The sequence below is a fragment of the Falco cherrug genome, chromosome Z (assembly GCF_023634085.1).
Source record: "Falco cherrug isolate bFalChe1 chromosome Z, bFalChe1.pri, whole genome shotgun sequence".
Taxonomy (NCBI): domain Eukaryota; kingdom Metazoa; phylum Chordata; class Aves; order Falconiformes; family Falconidae; genus Falco; species Falco cherrug.
The window spans coordinates 48,045,742-48,070,855 of NC_073720.1; the positions used below are offsets into that span (position 1 = coordinate 48,045,742).

Here is a 25,114-nt window from a genome sequence, read left to right on the forward strand (position 1 = left end):
TTCAGAGCCAAGAGCAACTAACTTTCCAGGGCATCCCCCAGCTCACCTGTTCCCCAAGCACATAAGAGGGAAGGGCCTTTGCAAGGAGACACGGGGGCACTAGAGGAAGAGGATTTGGGGAACATCAGTCCAGCTAAGCTGCTTTCTGACATAGAGCCTTTCTCCTCTCCACAGTACAGTAAATAGCTGCTCTTGCATGGACCTTGTCCTTGGCAGTCACTCCCCATGGAAAAAAAATGGAGCAGGCTACCCTTGGCTACCCTTGGCACCCTATTCAGCATGCCAAGCAAGAATGCTACCTTTTCAGGTGAGGGCATCATCTGGCCCAGAAAGAGGGCCTGTTTGAGCAATTACTTGCCTTGTTGAAATGGTATTTGATGAAAATGAACTCGTGGAAATTAGTGTTGCCTCTGTCAAAGTAAGCACAGCTCCTCTGGTGTAAAGTCAGTGTAAGCGAGGTCAAACTCCTCATGCAATGTGGTCCCCTGATGTTTTTCATCCCTGTTTCTACTGAGATAAGTAGTTCATTGACTTATTAGTATTCAGTATCCAGGTAAACCTTGTAGATTTTAATTTATTCTGCTACAAAATGGGTATCCCTTCAGGTAAATAAAAAAAAACCCCACCCTGCAAAACACAAATTAGGCCTTTAGGAAACCTGGGCATAAGGGAACAGAGTCAAGCCCACTTTACATGCACTTCAATCTGATATAGTGCTCATTATTTTATTACTTTGGTTAGTCATATACAAACTGAATAATCAGAAAACAGTTGCAAGACACTTATATTCCAAACGCTGTTGCTCAAGGACTTTCTTAGAGACAAAATTTGCCTCTATAATCAGAACACCACAATCAGCGGACAGGCAAAAACTTGAGATTCACAAAAGTGGTTGGGAATATAAATGATCACAATATTTCCACATACATTATTTTTCCTGCAACTCTCAGTTAAAAATGTTTCTAAAAGTAATAACAAAAGTAAAAACAAATAACAATTGTACAGTCAAACTCCCTTTTACATCAAATAGTCACTTTTTTGTTTTGTTGTTGCTGCCAGCACAATGCAAAGAAAAACATTTACCCCAAAAGAAGAAATGGGCTGCTTTTGAAGGTTTAACTCTGAAGGACTTCACTGAGAAGCAGTTATCACATGAATCCAGCCACAAAGGACACAAATATATAACAATTATTATCTTTACATTCTTCACTTAATAAAAAATCTCACTTACTTTGAATGAATATGTGCCTGGGTGTGTTTGGTGGGTTTTGCCTCACAAAATGAAAAGGAGGACTGCTGGAAAAAGCAATCCTTTGACATGTATGGTATTTGACCTTCATGATAGCTACGTAAAATGTAAATCTGCATCTTAATCTCAAAACCTGATCCTACCTTCCTTTTCTGAGTGATCTGTGTTGTCTCCCACAAAGTGGGGTAGCAGAATGAGTCCAGCTTTAGCTTCTTTCTTCCTTTAGTTTCCATGGCCTGTTCTTGTTGTCAGACAAGGTTCGGTCTTTATATGTTGCTTTTGCTAGAAATACGTAGCTCTGAAATCTTATCCCCCTAAGTGAGACAAAAAAAGGCCCTGCTTTTTCTCAGTGGAAGCCATACAAGGTGCTTATATTGGAGTATGCAGAGGAACAGGTCAGGGTTTATGCATATAAATATCTTGAAAAGAGATGAGCAGCAGGCATTGCCCAAGTATTTTGCATTTCCACTCCCCAGAGGTTCTGGTTTAACCCTATCAACCAATTAGCATGCTGATAATTTGGTGACAGATCTCTATTTTCATGAGTGGCTTATATGCCTATTGGCTTGTGTTCCCACACTTCGTATTTCATATCCCTGGGGCTTTCTCTCCCCAGACAGCTTTTCACTCCCTATCCAAGCGTCTGGCTAACTGCAGGCAAATTGTATGTTCGTGTTATCTTTTCCACAGGCCTGCCCTCATTCCAGCTGAATCCAATACCAATGTAACCAAAGTCTACCAACACTGTATATGAGTGAGTACAGTCAGTACAGCTGAGCACAGAGCTTTTAGTGGGAATTTGCCCATATCCTGACAGTTTTGAGCAAGCGTAGATTTGTGGGGGGTGCAACCCTAGACCTGCGAAAAAAGACCATGCAAATCAACATATTTTGACAGTACACTAAGGTAAATCTGAATTTGGATTTTATGCAGAAAATGCTTGGAAGATAAAAAGCGAAGTGTGTCTGTTACTTCAGCTTAGACTTCATTTACGCAAATAGGTTTACTTATTTAAGATTGAGGTTGGATGCTAAGAACAAGGCTTGAAAACAGGATTTGTAACCTTTTGCCAGAACATCCACAAGTTCCAGATTTCCCCTTCAGAGCTGCAAATTTCCTGGAAGCTGCAAAACTCTGCTAGTTTCCAGATGGAACACTTGCTACTTGCAAATATCTAAATATATATCAATTCTACTATGAATACATTGTAGCTGGCATCTGGCACTTGATGTGCCAGCAGCAATCCCACTGTAGTATAATTTTTTTAAAAGTCTCCTCATCTTACTGCACAACATGATGCCTGGGGACCATAATGATAAGAAACACGAGCATATTATTTGACTGAGGAGAAAAAGAATCAACCCAGGATACAGAAAATTTAGTGCTGGCAGGTGACATTTACCAGACTGTTAGTAAACATTTTCTTCTGGTGACAGTGAATGTTTTGCACTCAGATCCTGGTCCCAGGACTACGTCCTTTGTTCAAGCTTTTACTGAACACATGCGGCAGAGAAGTTTCTGGCAGAACTGACATTATCTCCAACTGTGAACCCTAAACCTGTAGGATGTGAAGTGGAGGTAAGCTACTGTATAACCTTTTATCCGCATTGTGTCTGCACGAGGCAGGCAGTAAGCTATGGAAACTGCATTTTGTCCTGTGGTCTCCACCAAAGCATGGTCAACCTGAATATCCTTTTCTTGCATTAGGGAAGAGAACCTGGGAGTCCTCACTCTGAGCAAACTCCCACTGAAGTCAAAAGATAATTCAGTTTTCAAAGTACATTTTCTGTCTTTGAGTTTTCATTGCTTCTGAAGCATCTGAAATAACTGAAAGTTTGGGAACATGACTGTACCTCAATGTTCAGTCTATCACTGCCAGCCTCACTGGAAAATTCTATTATAATTACTCTAGATTTGCAATAAAATGAATCAGAAGCATTTACTTCACTTTTGAAAGTTCTTTGTTTAAAGTAATCAAATGCACTTTCATTGCCCATAGTTCACACAGTTCCCACAGAACCAGAATCAAAACTTGATAATCATAGCACCATAGAATCATAACCTTCATTATGGTTAGAAAAGACCTTTAACATCATAGAGTCCAACAATTAACCCAACACTGCCAAGTACACCACTAAACCAAGTCTGTAAGTGCCACATCTACACATCTTTTAAATACCTCCAGGGGTGGTGACTCAACCACTTCCCTGGGAAGCCTGTTCCAGCACTTGACAACCCAGACAGGATTCAGAATCAGTGTAGGCAGTCTTGCAGGATATTCAGAGTTTCAGTTCTGATTTCATAGCTATCACCTGGGAAAATACCAAAGGGTACCATAATGTTGTCTAACCTCAGTGATTTCTGCTAGAGCTAGTAAATTAGTTTCAGTAAAAACCCAGTTCTTGAAGTCATGGTACGGAATTATCACCTTGCATAAGTGATGGGAATGGATAGGGACTACATAAAAGACAATAAAAAAAAAAAAGGTGAGGGCACTCAAAACCAAAGGCAAACATTAAAAGGTTCAAATTATGATGCTGTCAGCTGTCTGGTTTTCAGAATGACACAGCATTTGAGCCCATCTCATAACTTCTACATCTCAAATTGCTGGCATTGTTGGCTTCTCACAGAAATGATCCCTGCCTCTCTCAGCAGGCTCCATTACCTCTTGTTGAGACCAGTGTAAAATCATCTTTGATTGTAATGACAGCAGGTTTGGAACTACTATCCAGATGACAATACAGTTTTTATACCATTTTCATATAAGGGAAAGCCAAATCTACCAAAGTGACAGTGACAAAAAGTGATGGCAGGATCTGCAAAAGGAGCATTGATTGGCCCATGTGACCTTCTTTCCTGGGCAGCTTTGAGATCATTTGGTTCCCAGTGACTTAGAAAAGCCTCTGGATCATCACACCTGGCCAGACAGGATCTGCTGGCCCATTGCGGCAGCAGGGCACTGTTGCAGCCCAAAGATGCTACCACTACCTAGGACCAAACTGCATGTGATCAAGCTACATGTAACCTTTGTGTCATCAGATATACTTAGCAGGGCAAACTGACTGTGCTGACACAGCAGCTTAAAATAGACACACTTTCCCAGAGGAGGAGTCTGTGTAATGTCATCTCTGGAATTTAATTGTTCTGTCAGGCTCTTTCATTTTGTATCTCCTTGCCACCTGCTTTAATTACCAAATCATGCAGGTAAGCAGCTGCTAAGTTACTAAAGCTACAGCTAAGACAATGGCAAAATATTTTAAATGCTTATTTTAGTGTATGTTTAGTGCCTTCATTAATACACCCATCTCTTGTTACATTTTTCCAGGCATATATCACTGAAGTGATATACAGCATGCAAAGTACAAGAGGCTTTCTTTTATAGGTAGTGGTACCACACGTTCAAGGACACAGCTATAGGGAGGTGGGAGCATGGAATGTCAAGTGTTATACATAACAAAAAAGGTGGCAACTTAAAACTGGAATATGGTGAGATACGGATGACCTTAAATAAAGACATTCTGATGGATACTGCTTTAGGGTATAAGATGTCCTCACATCCCCTTGCAAATTCCAACTTGGTAAAAGGAAAACCCAAATTTTAAAAATTCCACTAACCTCAGTGCCATACTAATTTGGGTTGTAATGCAGCATTTCATGACTTTCCTTTGCTCACAACTCCTACCCAGACCTAGAAATATCAACTAATAACTACCTGCAATAAAATCAGTCACAAGAATTTGGTTCATTACTGTCTTTGTTTGGCTTCTGAATGTCTTGATTACAGAATCAAGTGTATTTTTATTGCACAGATCATAGAATTAGTCTTAGGTGCCTCCATAATTTTCATTCTTGAGATCAACCAAATCCAAACTTCCCAAGCTGTAACTTCACCATGTTTCAAAGCAGAAGGTACAAGAAAAAATATTTCAAATTTTCATATCATGAACCTACCTGAATGTATTCTAAGTGAGTCCTTCTGTCAGCTTGGCTGTAGTCTGAGAAATTTTTAAGCCCAGCAAATTCTTAAAGCAAAATCTAATTTTAATTAGATTTAAGTATTGATTACTTAGGGTAGGCAGGTCCTTAAATAGACTTATTCTGCTGAGTCTTGGACTTTGTGAATCAAGTCTGAAGATCTGATTTGAGATACTGGTGGTAGAGAAGACCTTGGAACGCTGAAGGCTGAATCTTACTCGGGCACAAACTTTGCCTGAATTTGGGTCTCAAAAAGCTTCATATAATAGGAAAATAACTTCTTCTAGTGCTTGAATAGTACAAACCTTCCTTAAAACATTTCCCAGTACCAAAAGCCAAGGACATTTCTGCCAGAAATGCATCTTTAGTGTAGTGCATTTTTCAATTTGATACAGAAGTATCTATCGCTGGCTGAAAGCCAAAGGGAAGTTATGCTTTGGTAGGTAAATGCAAATGGCATCATTTGCAGAACTGACCACTGAGTCATGATAAGTTTTCATTGTTTATAAGAAGACTTTTCAGATATGTCTTTGAACACCCACGTACATCTTGCATTAAGCCTATTAAACACAAGTTATTTGAACTCGCCTAATCAGTATGTAACAACTCATTGGAGACCGGTAGTCAAGGACACCTAGATCTTAACCATAAGCAGAGAACTACTTATAAATAGTCTTACCACACAAATTAATAAACTAAAGTTACAGAACATTGTTATATTATCATTAGAAAAATCATATGCATCTATCTCAATACACAGCGAGATCACACCAAATCATTGTTAAAGCAAGATACAAACATTTTGAGTTATATCATCATATAAGAATTCAAGATCAGAAAGATAAAATGCTTTTGATATCAGTGACACTGAATAACACTTTAAAAAATCATTTTATGCTAAATTTTTGAGTTGGAATACTAGTTGCTGAATTCAAACTCCTTCCATGATCAACTAGCATAATCCACCTGTAATCCCCATAGTTGTGCTTCTTAGGTAAAATGAGAAATAAGATTCCCAATATTAATTTTCTCCAGCAATTGAGACTGCTGAATTCTATTTTTATCTGAACAATCACATTTGGCATTTTTCTTCTGGTAAAAACACATGGCACAGAAGATAGTTCCATACCAACAACAGACTGACTTGAAAAATATAAATAGATACTGTATTTTTATATAGTGTGTGAATATATACACTATCAATATTCACATTAGAGAATCTGAACAATTTTATTGAAATTACTTTTTAAGAAAGCCTTCTGCTGGGACTTCATGTCGACATAAAGCATTGAGAATTTTCAAGTGTACCGTGTGAAATGGGGCTTCTTAAACCTACAGAAAACATACTTCTGAAATATATGTGAATATGCATTTTTTGTTAATGAACATGTTTTTTCAGATCTGCAATTTCTACCAGTTATAGCTTGCAAATTACAAAAAACTAGAAGTCATCGGTAGTCAGTGTTTTCTTTCAGCAGGCTGCTGCAGGCAGAGTTCACTCCCAGAAGAAACTATAGGCAAATTATTCTCAAGATGATGATTGATGAGATGACTTATACTGTCAAAGACACGATCTTTTGTACGAACCTTCAAAAAAAGGATGCAAGAAGATAGATTAAAAAGCAAAATACTTTTCCCCTTAACTTCATACTAAAATTCTCTAAGAATAAAATGACACAATCATGTTTTAGACACTGACTCCTCGCCCATCAGTATCAGTGGAAATTTGGCATTTCTGGAGTTTTGCTTCTGTTTTGTCTCTTACTCCCTCTACTCCCACTGAACAGGTATTTTGCATGCTACCTATGGGCCAGTCTGCTACTATTAGTCTTTCTGAATAGGCCTGCTTGAAAACTTCCTGTACAAGATTTTGTTTCACTTTAAGTCAGATTTTTAGATTAAATTTTTTTCTCCAAGAGAATACCTGCTTTTTTAAGGCATTTTCACCTTTTTCATTAGAAAGAGCTGTCCCTCCAGAGCTGCCAGAACACAAGTCTTCTCTGTGAGCCTCAACAGCTGTGTGCTTTCTGTAACAAAAACCTTCTTCAGGTGCTGGAAAATTCCCTTCCCTGAAAGCGATCCAGCTACCATGTGTGCTTGGCTTGGGTTTGCCCCATGCTGCATGGTACACCCCTCCCTGTGCCTTTGAAAACTTCAGGGCAGGGAACATCATTTTTCTAGCCCACTTACCAGCCCTATGCGCTAGCATCCTACTAAGTAAATTATTAAATTATTACACCCATGATAAAAGGAAATTGATATTGCAAGGCAAATAGTCAAATTTATCAGGACAGGCCAAAAGCTAATCTATATTACAAAGCAATCATTAATTATTTAACCACATCTTCATAAAACATTGCCTTCCTTTGTTTAAAATTAATTAGGCCTACAGCGTCCATAGGCAGAGCAGAGGTCCTCTCCAGCAAATGTCATGCTGCAGCAAAGCTTTGTATTGGGATGGCTCTACACTGCTTCAGGCAAAGGTTTGTGAACACTGCTCTGAAGTGAGGTGTTTCATCTATTTTCCTTGAACTTTTCTCAGAAAGAGAGAACAACTTTTGTTAAAACTTTCCAAAGTCAGCTTATGATGTGGTGGGCACCTTGTTTGCAATTTTTCAGTCTTTTTACCAAGTTCTGGCAAAACTGCTAGAAACTTAGTACAGGATGTCACAGGGTGAAAAAACCCTAAGAACAACAAAAACAAAAAAACAGCAAAGGATGCTATGTGTTCATTCTACGTGTAGCTCTATCACTGAAGAAAACCAGCTCTGCTCTCTGCTTGCTGAAATGCACTGCTTTGAAACATTGCTTTCCATAATTATTCAAAGATATATTTTCAAAATTAAAAAGTATCTTTAAAAGAGCAGTAACTTTCTTTATCTATATTCAGATTAACACATTTTTAGTCCATTCAACTCAGCTGAGATTTTTCTCATCATAAGCAGTATGCTCTGCAGCCACCAGAGTTCAAGCCCTAATTCTGAATCTAACAAAAATCCTGCAGTCCCCTACTTTAAGCATCCCTTAACCTGAACTAGGGACCTTTTTTGTTTTGTCAGCTGGATGAGAGCAGAAGCAACTGGACAGTTAACTCTGCTCTAAAAACACACCCTTAAGAGCTCTAACACTTCACTGAGTAATTTGTGTGTGAAATGAATTTTCAGGCAGCCTTTGTGTGGATTGTTTTTTTACAAATAATCACACAGAGGCCACATGGAAAAAAATGCAAGCTGCTGGCACACTGCTGCAGCTGGCCACAAACTGGCATTTTATTGACGATTCTCCATTCTGACAAGTCGCAAATAGGGCTGCTCAGGACCTGTGTCAGGATCCCACAAATCATACAGACCACAGAGCTAACCTAAACCTCATTGCAATTACAGGGACATGGTGGGATAGCTGGCATGACTGGAATGCTGTCATGGGTGGCTGTGTACTTCTTGGGAAAGACATGCCAGCAAGGAGAGGTGGTGGAGTTGCTCTTTGTGTGAGGGAACAACTCAAATGTATCAAGCTCTCCCAAAGGGTGCATGCAGAACAAGATGACAGTTTGTGGGTAAAGATTAAGGAGCAGGCCAACACGGGGAACACTCTTGTGGGTGTTTGCTATAGGCCACCCGAGGAGGAAGAGGAAGTCAAGAAGACCTTCTACAGACAACTGCAGGTAGCCTCACAAATCACAGGCCCCGGTTCTCATGGGGGACTTCAATGACCCACACATCTGCTGGAAAGACAACACAGCCAGGCTCACGTGGTCCAGGAGGTTCCTGAAGAGCATTGATGATAACTTTTGGACAAAAGGTGGTGGAGGAGCCAATAAGGCAAAGTGTACTTCTGGACCCTGGGCTCACAAAGAAAGGACTGGGATGTTGGGGCTCTGAAGGCTGAGGGCAGCCTTGGCTGCAGCAACCATGACGTGGTGGGAGTTCAGATTCCTGCATGGAGGAAGCACGGCAATAAGTAGGATTGCAACCCTGGGACTTGAGGAAAGCTAACTTTGGCCTCTTTGAGGACCTACTTGGAGGAATCCCATAGGTTAGAGCTCTGGAAGGTAGGGGATCCAGGAGAGCTGGCTAATATTCAAACATCGCTTCCTGCAAGCTCAAGACAGGTGCCTCCCTGTGAGCAAGAAATCAAGCAAAAGGGGCAGGAGATGTGCGTGGATGAGCAAGGAGCTTCTGGCAAAACTCAAACAGAGAAAGGAAATTTACAGGATGTGGAAAAAGGGACAGGCCACTTGGGAGGAATATGGGAACACTGTCAGAACATACAGGCAGGTGAGAAGAAAGGCTAAGGTCTGTTTGGAATTCAGTCTGGCCAGGGATGTCAAGGACAACAGGAAGGGCTTCATTCAAGTACATCAAGTACTTGCAAGCAGGAAAAGGATGTCTGGGGAAAATGTGGGCCCATGCTGAATGAGGTGGGTGCCCTGGTGACAAAGGACACACAGAGAGTGGTGTTATTGAATGTCTGCTTTCGTCCAGCCTTTACTGCCAAGGCCAGCCCTTGGGTTTCCCAGACCCTGGTGGCAAGAGGGGAAGTCTGGAGAAAGGAAGACTTCCCCTTGGTCAAGGAGGATTGGGTTAGAGATCATTTAGGCAAACCTGACACCCACAAATCCACGGGCCCCAACGGGAAACACTCCCAAGCACTGAGGGAGCTGGCAAATGTTATTTCCAAGCCACGCTCCATCATCTCTGCAAGGTCATGGAGAGGTTCCTGAGGACTGGAGGAAAGCCAGTGTGACTCCAGTCTTCAAACAGGGCAAGAAGGACATCCCAGGGAACTGCAGGCCAGTCAGGAAAGCAGTTCTGTGGAAAAGGACCTGGGAATTCTGGTGGACAACAAGTTGCCCATAAGCCAGCAGTGTGCTCTTGTGGGCAAAAGGGACAATGGAGTCTCGGGGTGCATTTTAGGAATAGTGTGGCCAGCAGGTTGAGGGAGGTGATCCTGCCCCTCTACTCTGCCCTGGTAAGGCTGCATCTGGAGTGCTGTGTCCAGTGCTGGCCTCCCCAGTTCCAGATGGGGAACTGCTGGAGAGGGTCCAGTGGAGGGTTACAAAGATGATGAGGGGACTGGAGCATCTCCCTGATGAGGAAGGCTAAGAGAGCTCGGCCTGTGTAGTCTAGGGAACAGAATACTGACAGGGGATCTGACCAATATCTACAAATATCTAAAGGGCAAGTGTCAAGAGGACAGGGCCAGGCTCTTTTCAGCAGTGCCCAGAGACAGGACAAGGGGCAATGGGCACAAACTGCAACATAGGCAGTTCCACCTGTGTTATGAGGAATATAAGATACTTTGAGGGTGGCAGAGCGCTGGCACAGGCTGCCCAGAGAGGCTGTGGAGTCTCCTTCTCTGGAGACATTCAAAACGTACCTGGACACAATTCTGTGCAACCAGCTCTAGGTGAACCTGCCTTAGCAGACATTTGGACTAGATGAACTCCAGAGGTCCCTTCCAACGCTGACCATCCTGTGACACAGCAGCATTTTCCTTGCACTAGCCTGTAACAGCTATTTGTGGGTTTACGTTGAACGGAGAATTAGGAGGCCCTGATGCAGGAGTCACAAAACTGCTGGCAAAAGTTTAGTGAAGGAGGCTGCCCCCCAAGAGGCATAGGGCCAGTTCCCCAGGCTGATGTCCCAGTCAAACCCAGGACAAGGCAGTTGGCACCTAAAAAGCATAAAACTTCTTTGACTGGCCTCATGTGGCAAATGTAATTACAAGAAGTACCATGGGTATTCCTCACCACAGACTCTGCAGGACTGGCATAAATCTGCCACAGGTCTCTCAGCTGAAGCAGATGCCAACAGGCCAACTCCTTTACAGGACCTTCTCATTTACTTTGGGGCTTGTCATCTAAAGTTGACCTTTACAGAAGAAAAGGAGTTGCCCACTCTTAGCTACCAGGAGCCAAGAATAATACGTATGGCAATGTTTTCATTCTCTCAGATGAGACTAAGTCTCCCCAGAAGCAGGACAGGACAGCTGCAGAAGAATGGAGCTCCCTTGCCCTCTCCACCCTGCTGCTGGAAGCGACCCTTTGTCAGCTAAGGGAGTATGTTTACCCCAGTTCCCTCCTGGGCTTACATACAAGAAAACATGGAGGGCCGTGACTGTATCCTGGTTGACAAAGATGTCATGTGGAAACAGACAGCATGCAGGCTGGACAAACTTGCACAGCCACCAGCAGCTTCTCAGCAGGAAGGCTAAAGAAGTGGCTTAGCTGCATTTTTGACTAAGGCTGTATCGCAGTGGCTAAAGCTTGACCTTGCTGGGGAATCAGGTCCCTAAGCTTCCCTACAGTGTGCAGAAATCATGCAGTGGGTCTTCTGCTGGACTTCAGGGAGACAATTAGAGATGTGCGGACATATTAAAGATACGAGGGTGTACTTATGATCAGTTGTGAATAACCTATCGTGTAGAGTCAGAAACCTCCTGTGTTAGTGAGGAGTCAGTGCTTACAGTTCCTTCTGGGTCCACCAAAAGAAGATGCTTGGCTTGTCCATTGTGCATGCCTGTTAGCACATAGGAGCCAGGATTTGTGGTACTCTTCCTCACAAGGAAGTCACCGCATTTCTTTAATAGCTGTTCTGCTTCTTTCCTGCTCATCTCTCCTTGATACCACGGCTCTGTACTCAGCTCTTCAGCTACAGCCCAGTCAGCTGGTCTGGATAAAAGAGGACTGGTGCATCCCGTTGTGGTGGATTTCCTCAATGCAGCCTCAGATGTTTGGTTCTTGAGGGTATCTTCAAATGGTTCTGGTTATTGAAATAGAAACAAAGGCAAGATCATTCAAAGGTAAATCATGTTACAAAATGGTGATATTCCAGTCATTTTTAACTGGATTTGTGTTATAGTCCCTTCCCTTTACCTTTATGAAAACCTGAGGGAAGATGTACTGCTGAGCCTACTGATTTATGGATTATATTAAAGCCAAGAAGTGTAATATGTAATATGTAAAATGTATGTTATGCACAGAAGGATGCTGATAAAATCAGAGCAAACCGTGGCAGGTTTTGAAAGGTGCTGGTTTTATTTCAGTAATGGCTATTTTCAAGTTGCATTTATATGCCCTGGTATTGGGCAGAAGTCTCCTTTTGTCTTGCCAGCTATGTCAGAGAGTTTAATTTCAAGCAAATCGCATAATATGGGTATCCAATGTCATTATACTCATATCTGGCCTCTCTTCAAACAACACATTCACTTAAAAATTATCCATTACTGAGTATCCAGCCTGAGGGTACGTCTAGAAAGGATCAGCCGCCCTTACCACTCAGCCTCCCTCTAGCCTCCACCTAGAAAGAGGACTTTGCAGCATAGACACAGGCTAACACACCTTTAACGTAATTTACCTAGCTGAAATCAGCCTCAAGGAAGCATCTTTTAAACTTTAGCTAGATCCTGAACTCAATGTTACTTTCTGTAGGGTGGAAAGGAAAGATGTGTCATTACAGATCCCAAAAGTCTTACAGAAATAGTAAATAGTCCATATATGCTTCATTATATGGTATAATAACCTATCGGAAGCTATTTTTCTCTGCAAGACCTTAATCTGGCCAACTAGTGGATATTAAAAAGAGATAATGTCCTGTGCCAACTAGACTTAAGAAAGAATGTCTGCAGATCAATATCGAGAAGCAATACACCAGCTCTAGACAGCTCATGTGTGAGGAGTGCACAGACATGTTTGCATGTGGCCACAGAGAGGTTAATTTAGCTCAGAGAAATAGGGTAAATACTGTGCTGTCACAGCTTACTGATACCTCTGCTAATTCTTAAAATCAGCTTATACATGTCTTCGCTAAATTACAGTCTGCACTAAGCCAAACACATTTAGCTTGACAAAACACTAACTTAAGGGTGATTAACATGTTTTCTAATACTATTTTTTTGCCAATGATCCAATGATTAATAAAGATTAATGAAGGCTGGAAGATGAGAAATCAATTTTCCTTATTTTTAGGAAAAAAATATGTATAAAATAGAAGTAAGGTACAGGTTTTAAGGGCATTGCATGTTAGAAATCAAGGTTAACATCCCTGATTTCAGACAGCAGACTTATTTCAGATCCATAGTCACAGATACATACTCTCTCAACTCTCTTCCCTCTCCCTTTCTTTCAATCCAAAATCTCCCTAAACTGTGGACATAGAGCTGTATCTCAGCAAAAACACTCCAGTAAGACAGTTCTATGTATACTGAGATAACAGAAATGTAGATATGACATTTTACAAACAACATATAGGCACCAGCTCCTTTTTCTCCCTGCTTTTTAATTATATGAACTAAATTAATCATAAGTCAGCAGTTAACTGGAGGTAGGTAGAGCAGAAAAATAAAGAAACTTTTTGTTCATCAAACTGCTTTCCCTATATTTCCTGCTAGGTGTCTCTTCAAGGCTGAAAACAATGTATATTGGTAGCACCAACATCAAATTATGACTGATGCTTAAACCATTGTTTTATAGCTACAGCTATAAATCTAATTTTGGAAAAACTGACTTCAAAGCTGGAATATACAGCTAGATAGGATAATAGGCCTATCCAGAACAAGGGATAACTCAACCTTTTAATTTCCCTCCCAGCTTCTTTGATGAAGAAAATTTTTGTAGTATGCATTGACTTACTAGTAACAGGCTGGAGCTAATTCTCCAGCCATTCACTCCTTCACTTTCCTGCAAGACAAACCTCCTGATTTATTTTCCTTCTGACATAGCTGCCTGTGACACTAAGTATAACTTAGACTGCAAATTCACCTTAACTCAGCTATAATACAAACGAGCTTCAGATCTTTGGCTACCCTTATTTTAACTTAGTCCAATATTAAACTACCTTGAATTCTAAAATTCATCATGATTCCACCAAGAATACTAAAAATTGGGGAATTCTACAATTATTTTTATACAGAACTAATGCATAAACACATTGGGTTGCTTGTTAGAAAGGGAGTGAATAGGAAGGGAACTTACTCATGTCAAACAGATCCTTTCCTGGGCTGCTCTCTTTGGTATCATCTGCTGTTCCAGTGAAGGTACTTTCAGCATCTGCCTGAAGCGCCAATAGAGCTTCTATATTTATATGCTGGGTGTTTACATATGTTGGCATCTCTGCTGTTGGGGTTACTTGTGATTTCCCTTCTGGCATACTACAAATATCCAGAGATCCTAGAAAATTCAAGACTTTTTCTTCTTTTTTGTATTTGGCAGAACAGTGTTGTCATAATGATCAAATAACATTGCAACCTACCACCACAGGTTTAAAATCCTTTGGAATGGGAGATGTAAAGTCAGTAACTGCAGGGTCTAGTAGAAAAACATGTTGATGAATGGATTCAGAACTGTGTTTCAATGAGGGTTGGGGGGCGGGAGGGTATTATTCAGGAGGAAACAAAATTTTCATAAATAAAGACTGTCAGTTTCGAAAATGATACTCAGCTGGGGAGTCATGAGAAGACGAAATGGGATAAAATCCTAAATCTGTGTACGTTAACAACAGATAACATATTCTGGCATTTGAAAAGAAAGCGTCCTCAGAAACACAGTAAAGCTGTCATAAATGGAGGGGTGAAAATTCACATATATGTTTTGATGTGACTTGTTTAAAATTCATAGACAACAACAAAAAGAACATCATGCATTATTTTTTATTCATGGAACAGAGATCATAGGCAAACACACGCATTGCTCCACATTTAAAAAAAAAGCTTCTGACTTTAGGCTCTTCCTTTGGAAACTCTGTCTTGCATACCCTAGTGGGTCAGATTTTCGGAACATACCATGCAGCCTGTCTATAAATACCATGGGGTTTTAAGACATAACAAGCTACAGCACTGAAGGTTTGGGGCAACTCTATTTATGAACTTCTCTGCAAAGGATAAGATTTTATGAAGGTGGGCATTAATTAATGTATCCAGAGGTAATTACCAAATGCTTTTCACTGATATCAACACAAAAATTTGGACAAAAGGAATCCATAAAAGAAGTGCAGTTCTTTGTCTTAAGACTTTGAGGCATCAGACTTTCTCATGCTTTGCCCACCCAAGACCTCCTGCAGTGTTACAGTGAAAACTAGCAAAACTCACCTTGTTTAACAAGCCCATGATGCCAGTCTTCACTGAATTTGTCTCCTAAGTGGCGACTCTGGTAATAAGTTTGCTCTCCTCCCACTCCTGCAGACTAGAATGGACACACGTAAAAGAAATTTTCAGTTACTTTTAAAATGCTCAGATATATTATGAGTGGCTCTGACAATTTCCTTGGCTGTATTCTGTGTACTCCCACTCTTCATTTCCAATGCATCATGGTGTCGGAGTATATCTCTCACAAATGCATTTGTGTAGGAGTAAGATATTACCACTGACCTTCATATAAACTTCCCTGCTTCCTGCTTTTACTAACCCCCGCAATCCCAAATGATGCATCATCTCCTCCAGTACATTTGTCTTCACATACCAAGCCCTGACAAACCACACCTTGGAAAAATGTTCCACAGAAACACACCTGGGACCAGAAGACACCCGCAGCACCCTCAAATGCACAAGCTGAAAGATTCACATTGGTACCAAGGGACACACTTGGGTACTGAAGGGAGGATGTTGTCTATAGACAAGGCCCCTCTGGATTCAACCACAGTTGTGCTGGATCTGAAAAGGCTACAAAAATCCCACAAATTTTTGACAGCAATGCTGGTAGAAATATCCAAGCTGACCTCAGTTCAATGTGAGGTGGAAAACCTGCCTAGCAACCTGGCTAAATACTGATTGCTGCTGAGTTATTAACATAATGAACTGTTAGTAATGACTGCATTAGACTGTTTAAACAATTCTGCATTAAACCTTTCCCAGTTAGTGTGACTATTTGACACTCTCCGAAGCTGGCATGGTTTCTACAAATGTAGTAACCCTCAGCGGATTTCTCTCCCTTGAACCTGTGTCATCTTTTAACACCATGAGGAGCTCACCTCCTTTGATCTGTTCTGAACTTGCCTAATTTGTTGCCCCCTAGATCTTCAATGACCATTCAAAAGGAAACTGGGTATACATGAAGGGCCGTGATCTATAAATGATCCCAATGTATTCATCTGAGGATACACATTATTTTAACATTTCGGATCCATCAGCCGGAGGGCAGAGATGCAATTGCACTGACCTGAGCCGTATCTGCAGCAGTAGGAAGCCTTGCTTTGAGCCTGGCATCAATGAAGCCACCAGGGGGGGGCATTTTATTCGGGATGTTGTTGTAATAGGGATGTTCCGTTGCCTCGTTATCTTCCTCCATCCATGGCTCATCAAAACTCTTCACCCTGTAAGAAAGTGAGTGCTTGCCCCTCACTTGCAAAGCACCTACAGATACTTGCAGCATGTTAAGACTACCTGTCAGGTGATGACTATTGCATATTATTTTGACAATTCAGCTACCGTTATAAATCAGGAAGCAACGGTGGATCATGTGGCAGACCTTGTCTGTTTAGACAAACTAATCTGAACTTCCTTTGCAATGGATTAAATTCTTGACACTGAGTAAATGGTGGTTTTACTTAGTTTTAGAGACCATTATAAACTAACAATTTTATTTAACCTTACAGTAGCATTTGTAATATTATTACTTAATCAATTGACTAAGCTCTAAAAGTTTGTCTTTAATTATGGCTGCTCTATCAGCAATATAAATCTGGAAGAACTTCACAAAGTCAGGAGATTGGCTCTGTTGTTTCAGTCTGCGTTTAACAGTCATTTACACAAGTCTAAAGTGAGTACAGAATGCTTCCAGATTAATATAGTTGCATTTTATATTCACCATAGACTCATTTTACTTTGATATGGGATTACACAGGGTACCAGCTCACTGGGATTTATACTAACGTTAGCAAGCATATAGCAATCCATGTCAAAAACACAGCTCACCAAAGAAAACAGAATGCTATACCCCAGCCTTTTAAACATACACCAGCAGACAGATATCCTCCAGAGAACAACGCAGTCAAAGCCTCTGCACAATACATCACATTCCTAAAAACTTTACCCTGGCTAATATCAGAAACAGTGAAATATCACTAGTCATTTTGGAAGCCCAGCAACTCTAGCTTATTTCATCTAAACTGACAGCTGCTGTGACAGTAACAATGAGGAAAAGCCACAAATAACATCCATTCTTGGCCAACCAATTCTGCCTACTAACTACAACAGAAAATGCATGACCATTTCAATAAGTTCACTGTGAAATCCATATTTAGACTGTTCTTTTAAAATGACTGTGCACCTTTCATATTCATTAGGCAAACACTGCTTTGCTAATTCAGTAGAAGTCTTGTAGAGTATTTAAATCCTGCCTGTCTCCAGCAATTTTGTCCACAGCAAATTTTATTAAGTAAATACAAAGCTAAAGAAGATCCTTTAGCAGTTTTCTGCAATCACACTCACCTGTCATGGAAAGTAGGCATCTTAGAGGGGCATCGCAAGTATTGCTTAAAGCGAAGCTCGAACGCTTGGCCTATGGTGCTGATGACATCCTGGGCCAGGCCATCACAGCATTCCAGTATATGACAAGCTAAAAGAAAAAGATTTGAAAAATGCATATGCAAATCATTGTTTATATTACGGTGGAATACACTGATGTACGACAAAACACACGTCAGGCATAGGTGCCCTATCCCATGGCATGCTCATTTCAATAAAACCCAATTCTGGCACAGTGAATTTCAGGCAATGGGGTCTTTTTTTATTTAAATTGCTCTGGTGTTTAATTGCAGTAGGCTAGATCACAAATCAGTTCCACAATTTTAACAAGAGTATATCATAAAGACAGGAAATTGCATAAGACTTCACTTATTGTTACCTGAATGCAATAAATTATATGATAATTCTGAGCTTTAAATTGAAATTCTAAAAATATCAGTAGGTAGTAACAACAAAAAAAAATTCTTTGCTTTCCTGAATTTAATTACCACTTCAGTTTGATGTCTAATCACCCCAAGTTTGCAAGGTGTTCTCTTCCTTTGAGTTTCCAGAGTTTCCCAAATGCAGGCCAAGGGAGGAGCAGTAATATTATATTTCCTAGATCCCCAGCCCTGATCTGATTATAGTAATACCAAGGCTGGTATCTTTTCCTTCTTGTCTGTATGGAGACACTCCCAGAAAACTGTGGGATCGACGGGGAACACAGAGCCAGGACCCCAGTTAACTCCAGCACTCCGCAATGTGCCACCTCCCTGAACCCCCTGTGACAGAGGCAGTAAAGAGGAGGGCTGGCAAGACAAGCTCTCTTCCTATGGGAGACTGAGAAACCTTCATCAGCTGTCTGAGCCACCAAATCTGCCCCATTTTAAAATCAGAGTGGCTCAGAGATACGGACTTCTGTAACAACATAAACAGGTGAACTCATGAAAACTTCACCTAACACTGCAGGAATGTAGATGGGTGTTAAGAGCTAGAAGCTAAAGATCTGAATGAACATCTCCTTGATGATATTCCAAAAAGCCCAGGCAAACTCATTTTCCATATTCAGTGCTGCATAAGCACATGGTTTACTGGTTAGAGCCTGGATGGATTTTAAGCTCTGGTTCTTCTCCAAGCCCTGCTTGGAAAATGCCATACAGTGGGACCTTCTTCAAAGTTACTGATGTCTATCACTCCTGACTGCTTTAATAACCTGAATATAAATTCTTCAGCTGAAAACCTGCACTTTAATATATGCCCAGTGACCAGCTTAGTGCAATCAAGTGCTTTGGATGTCAATGTCCTACAAATAAGGGTTGGTCACAACATTTGTGTGACATAACTTTAGTTACAGCAATATAGGGAGACTGAGGAGGTTTAGCAGTGACTTCTCAGAGTCCCATCTGCTGTACAGAGCTCTGAAGAGGCCACAATAAATGGCCAAGAAACCCGCAGTTACGTAGGTATGGAATGACCAGGGTGCCAAGCTGTCTGTCCCTCAGCAGCAGTAGTACCTCACGCAGCATGAGATGGCACCAGTCACAGTGCTGCCCTGCTAAACAGATCCAGTGATGCTCTCTTATCCCCTTACAGCATCTGCTGTGCTGACCAGCATGCTGAGGCAATACCTGATTCAGGGGAATTGTCCTTAGCTGCACGTTGAGAGTGGATTCAGCAGCCAAAAACGGGACCTCCACGTGTTCAAAGGCAGAGGCAGACATCCCTGGTTAGCAGCAGGATTTTTGCTGTTTAGCCTCTCTGCACCACTGCTGGCAGCACTGAACGATCTGCCCCCAGTAAGATGCAGACTTACCTCCATGAATGTGGACCAAAATGATTAAGCTACACAAAGCTGTAATTTTTGCACTCTGTAACCAGAGTGGGGATTTAGAGAGGCTACACCGCTCATTGCTAAACGTGTCTGGAGCTGAAATGAAGTATGAGTCATTAAGTAGTTTCAGTAGGTGACATAATGAGTAACCTGTTTCCTTGGATACGTGAATGGACTTTCAGCAGGTAGGAGATGTGCTTCTTGTAAAAGGATGAGAAGATTTGGCTCGCACAGAGATAATTTCTTGTAAATGTTACACTGGAAGACAGACAGCCTTTAGCTTGCTAGATCCAGAATATAAAGCATGAAGAGAGCTTTTCCATCCTTGGGAAGAAATGAGTCTAATATGCCAGTGAAAGATATACTATAGCATTGCTGCTAGTGTCAGTAACAGTAACATTTTCACTACACACAGAAGTAAATTCGAACTTGCTTCTAAAGTAATTTGCAGGTAGCACAAAGACTGACAGAATGGCCAGTGATGGTGAAAGATGGCAATCCAGATCAAACTAGACCTTTTAAAAACATGTGGTTTAATACTGATCACAGACAAAGTCACTGATCTGCTAACCACGGATCTACACACACGAATGAGTAAGGCTCCCACAGAAAGCTGTAATGCAAAAAGCTTAAAGATCACAGTGTGAAAGAATTTTATGTAAGATAACAGTGCTTCACTGCAGCAAAAAAAGGCTTATGAGAAACCAGCTAATTATGATGACAAAAGCAAGTAAGGATAGGAAGGTGCAGCCTCTCTTTTAGATTGTTGACATTAATGCCAGATTACTCCAAAGAATAACAGGGATCATCTACATCTTTTAAACAATGCAGAAAAATGAAAGAAGGAGGAACAGAAATAATCTGAAGGATGGAGGACATGCACTGCAGCTGGAGACCTACAGAGTCCACTCTGTCAAACTTTTTCTACAGAAAACTGGGAAATACTTGGACTAAAAACGCCACTGGAAGACAATACCAGATGCTTACATGATTCTTTGATCTACGATAAACTAGCTCAACAAGGAAGTGAAGCCTAAACACATTCAGCTTAGCTATAAGGAACATAATCCATGAAACAGTTTTTATATTAAACCCCCTCTCACAGGAACAGAAAACAGCACAGAGCTCCTCCAAACCCTGTGGTGCCAACACCTGGTCTGCAATGCTGGTCCATTACATTGCCACAGAGATCTCTCCAAACAACTGAATCAGTCTCCAGATTAGCAGAAGGGAGAGCAGCTCTGCACCACACAGCCTTGAGTCTGATGCCAGAGACTTTCTAATGGGGGGCACATGATGTTGGAACGTAACAGGCATGGCAAAGAACTGGGCTATCACCCTACCTCCCACCTCCCTTAAGTTTTCTAAGTGTTTCAAGAATATTCAGCACATTAGTACATTTAGCGCAGGTATTATTTATAAGCTAATGCTCTCAAGTCTGGACATCTCTGCACATGGACAAAACAGATTGTTGAGATATCTAAAATCATTAAAGATGATGAAATATGGAAGCTATTGAATTAGTTGTGCCCATGGTAAGGTGGCAGCTCAGGGTTTGCAGGGTTGGCATTTTGACATTAAAGTGTCTGAATTCTGCAGAAATCCTGTTGGAAGTGCTTGAATCTTTTTTTGGAGCTAGTCTTTTTTTCTTTATGAATCTATGAATAATAAATAGATTCTCAGGTACATTATACAATACTTTGTATCTAGCATTAAGACCTAGTGAAGCTTTCTGCATTACAAGCAGGAATATTTTCTGTACCTATTATTCCAGACTGTAATGCACAATTTTTATAATTTACTTTTTTTTTAGAGAATCTGAACTGGATGCTAGTCTTGGAACAGGTTCCCTGTTCTTGACTGATCACTCAATAAAACCTTGAATAAAACTTCATTGAGAAATGGGATTGCAGCCTCTAGCAAGCTGGCTTAAAAGCTCACTATTTGGTAAAGAATCTGATTTTGCTAGGAAGAATTAGGCATGTACTGAGAAAACTGAACAGATTCAGCCACCTCATCGGAGGACTTAATCAGAGGACTCATTAGTTCTTGCATAGTGATTGGATGTAGGTAAAAGCTGTTGCCTAGAAGCTCACACAGCCAAATAAGGCAAACATTTGATTTAAGAGATTAAGAGAATCAAAGTGATATTTGGAGATGAACTGCAGGCAAGACCTGTTCCAAGCTGGAGAACCAACTTGCGTGTTGCTGTTTCTTACTGCTAAACAATCTTCCCATGACTCTGTCAAAGGCAATCTTTTTACTGGGCTGCATTTATTCTTTTCTGGGGTAAAAAAAAGTTGACTGAATTATACCACGAATAATTCATGTTTTTCAAAGGAAAAAAGATGCCAAACAGATTATTTCTAACTTACCTCTCCGATTAACAGGATCCTTAGCTACATATGCAACATAGTCAGTTGTATCCTGTCAAAAAATAAAGGTATCTACAATGAATGCAAAAAATCTTTGCACTGATCATGGCAAAAGGTCATAGTCCAGAGTGTGTATGTTCCTCTGGGTACAGTCTCAAATGACATGTTTTGCTTTACAGTTGTATACTACTTAAACCCCGTAACAATATTTATGGGTTTTGGTACTGATCCCACCACTGTGCTTTCTCCAGACTGTGATCTATTCCAGCAGAACTTAAAAATCTCTCCCAAGGCTTTGAAAATCAATTAAATAAATTTAGTAGGATTTGGATCAGGCCTCATTTAGAAGGGAGTAGAATTACAAGTCTTCAAACTACCCAGACAATTTGGTTCAGAACATGAATAATGAACTAGTTCTGTGGCAGGAAGAGTGGGAGTAACCGAGCAACAGCGTTTATTCATGTGTGGCAAGCAGGTGTGTTTACTGACTACAATGCCATATGGCACAGAGGTTGGCTGTGACAGCTTGGCTGTGAGGTCAGCCACAGCTTGGCTGTGACAAGCAGTATCCCAGGATGCTCTCCCCCAGACCATGGGCAGCTCCCAGCCATCCCCATTGCCACATGCCAGGTGGATTTTCTGGCAAGAGCAGGCTGACATCTTCTTTGGGGATCTTTTGCTTGCTCTCCTGCCACCCTCACACTCCTGTGCACAAGCAGCGCAGACTTTAATCATTGTGCAGATGAAACAGAAAGGCCAGTGCATCTGAGAAATGTGAGGCATCCTGGCACATCTGGAAAATGCCATATATCTTCGATGCAATCAAGTCCTGGTTAGACCTGGTATTTCCTGACATGCCTGGCTAGTCAGGTATAGCTAAACCTGGGGTATATATAGGATACACTACACTTGGATGCATAGATTTATCCAAAGCTTTTTCAGGTGACTGATCCAAGACCATTGACAATTATGTCAAGATCTAATGTCATAACAAACATCAATCCTCAGTTAAAAGACAGACTTTTTCAGCTTAGCTTTCTCTAGTGCAAGCACACACCACCACCACCCACACAAGATAAATCACTGTGCTGCATGCCTATACAATTTCCTTCCCAAGCAGAGGCCAAGAGAAATGATGAAGCACATTCATGGTTCTGGTGACAGTTGTGTAGCCATATCACTTAATGCACTGTTGGAAGGCACTCAGACACAGGAGTAATGAGGTTGGTCTGTTAAAAAAGCACAGCAGAGAAGAATAGCCCTAGCATTTTGTCCAGTAATTTCTTATGCACCCAGTGACATAGTGTCTGGGCAATTATTTGAGTGGAAGTAATGAGGCACATCAACACATAAGGGGACGATAAAAGTGGCTATGTCTAATAGTAGCAAATAAAACAGAGCCAAGGTAAAGGCCTGAGAGCTGTCCCACAGTTGTCCATACTGTTTAATTATCGCTACTCTCACTTGCCTGGTTGTACTGGTTTTCCAGGCCATGATCTGAAATTCTCTGAGGGACCAGCACATGCTGGGCATCAATCCCAAGAGGCGGCTGGAAGGGAAGATAATGAATGTGTGCATGCAAATTGCACTGTGCTATTTAGTTTCAGGGCCAGAAAACAGGACACAGATCATTTTATTTACTAATACAGACATAGCTAATGGATACATTTATGCCTGAGTAAATCATAGATCTATCTCATAGCTAGCGTGGGTGTGAGAGACCGGAACCACCTACTCTTTATTTCATCTAAAGCTCTCAGATTCAAGCTGACTATAACAAAATATTAAGGACCTAAGATGGGCACATTTCACAGTGGTTAAATTAGAAGACTCCCATCAAAAGGTTATACAGGGCTGGGCTGATGCAGCAAAGTGGTCCCTGACAGTCAAAGACTGAAGACAAGTACAAATATGGTACAATTTTCACCTCAAAGAAATTGAATTGTGGTGCTAAAATCTGAAGGCAGGGCTGAAACTGAAAAACTACTGCCTTCAGGGACCTCTGAGAGACCTGCCTGATTAGGCCTTACAAGATCTGCCTGTTGAAATTTCAGCAGGCATCTCCAGAAACAGATGTCTTGTCTATCAGCCTGGAAACAGTCACCTGAAATGACTATGGATGAAAATTTAGTGTATCATAAGGAGGTGCTGAAAAGAGCTAAAGCAGATCCAGATTCCACAGTCTTGGAAGTGAACTAAAAATTAGTCCAAATTGGTGTGTAAAAGGATTTGGTGGAGAGATTTTTAAGCTTCCATGTGCTGACACAGCCAGAAACTGTCTGACTCATTGCAAAGGGGAATATTGAAAAAAAAAATAAATATATATATATGTGGTATTCAAGCTGTTCTCCAAGACATTGGAATGCTTCTCCAGTGGATATATTTTGAATGATGAAGGTAATTGATGCTTAGGGAGTGGGAGGAAAGTTGCAAAGCTAATTGCTGGTGTGAATGTGTGGCAGATATCCAGAGCAGAAAACTGGACAGGGTGAGAAGTCGGGGAAGTCTTGCTTCTAAATAAACGAAACTTCAAAATTCAAAATAAAAGAAGTATTCCCTGAACAAACATGGGCACAGATCTGGGTTCCTAGTTCAGGATGGCCTTCCTCCATCCATTTTAAATCTCATATGAGGAGATGAGCTTATTGGCTGAGCCCAACTGTGTTTGGTGGTGGCAGTCCTCCACCAAGTGGAAGTCATTAAGGGCTGATGAAAATTATGTCTGGACGACCTTCAGATAAGTTAATAAAGCTGTGACTTAAATCACATCCTTGCATTTTGTCTTCTTCCATGTGCACGTGGGACAAAGGAACCACCTGCTTTATAAACAAGCTTTTGATTTGAAGTTGTGCAAGGTACTAGCCCACTGAGACAAGCCTGTACAGTGTCATTAAATACTCACTTACCCTCTTCACCCCAGAATGAGATCACCATGTAGTGGTCTAATTGGGAATGCAACTTTACAGTTTCACTGTCTCGTGTAGGCTCCCTTACACCATGCAATTTCATTTCTCTGGTAGCCCACTGACTCAGTAGCATGATTTTTATCTCTAAAACGTTTGGAAGAGCTTGATTACTCCAAATTCAATCTCTACTGCTGCTCCTCTCCTCTTTCCTGGTAATTCATCTATCAGTGGGCAGTGTGCAATGGTGTTTCCAGGACTTAGCATTTGGGATGGCAGATGGGGAGTGAACAATCTTCTTATGGAGGCAGGGAACTGTGCTAATCAATCCTCTGCCCACTTC

General features: G+C 41.1%; 1 protein-coding gene across 2 annotated transcripts in view; it reads right to left on the minus strand.

The window, feature by feature from the left end:
* Nucleotides 1–3,691: 3,691 nt before the first annotated feature.
* Nucleotides 3,692–25,114, minus strand: part of SHC3 (SHC adaptor protein 3) — a 100,841-nt gene continuing 79,418 nt past the window's right edge. For both annotated transcript variants that reach the window (XM_055699725.1, XM_005435914.4), the window contains 7 exons: nt 21,869–21,920; nt 17,648–17,774; nt 16,377–16,530; nt 15,311–15,404; nt 14,199–14,393; nt 11,693–11,988; nt 3,692–6,811 (listed from right to left, as the gene is read on the minus strand). In XM_055699725.1, the coding sequence (XP_055555700.1) occupies nt 6,683–6,811; nt 11,693–11,988; nt 14,199–14,393; nt 15,311–15,404; nt 16,377–16,530; nt 17,648–17,774; nt 21,869–21,920 (1,047 nt within the window). In that variant the 3' untranslated portion in view covers nt 3,692–6,682. The remainder of the gene's footprint in view (nt 6,812–11,692; nt 11,989–14,198; nt 14,394–15,310; nt 15,405–16,376; nt 16,531–17,647; nt 17,775–21,868; nt 21,921–25,114) is intronic.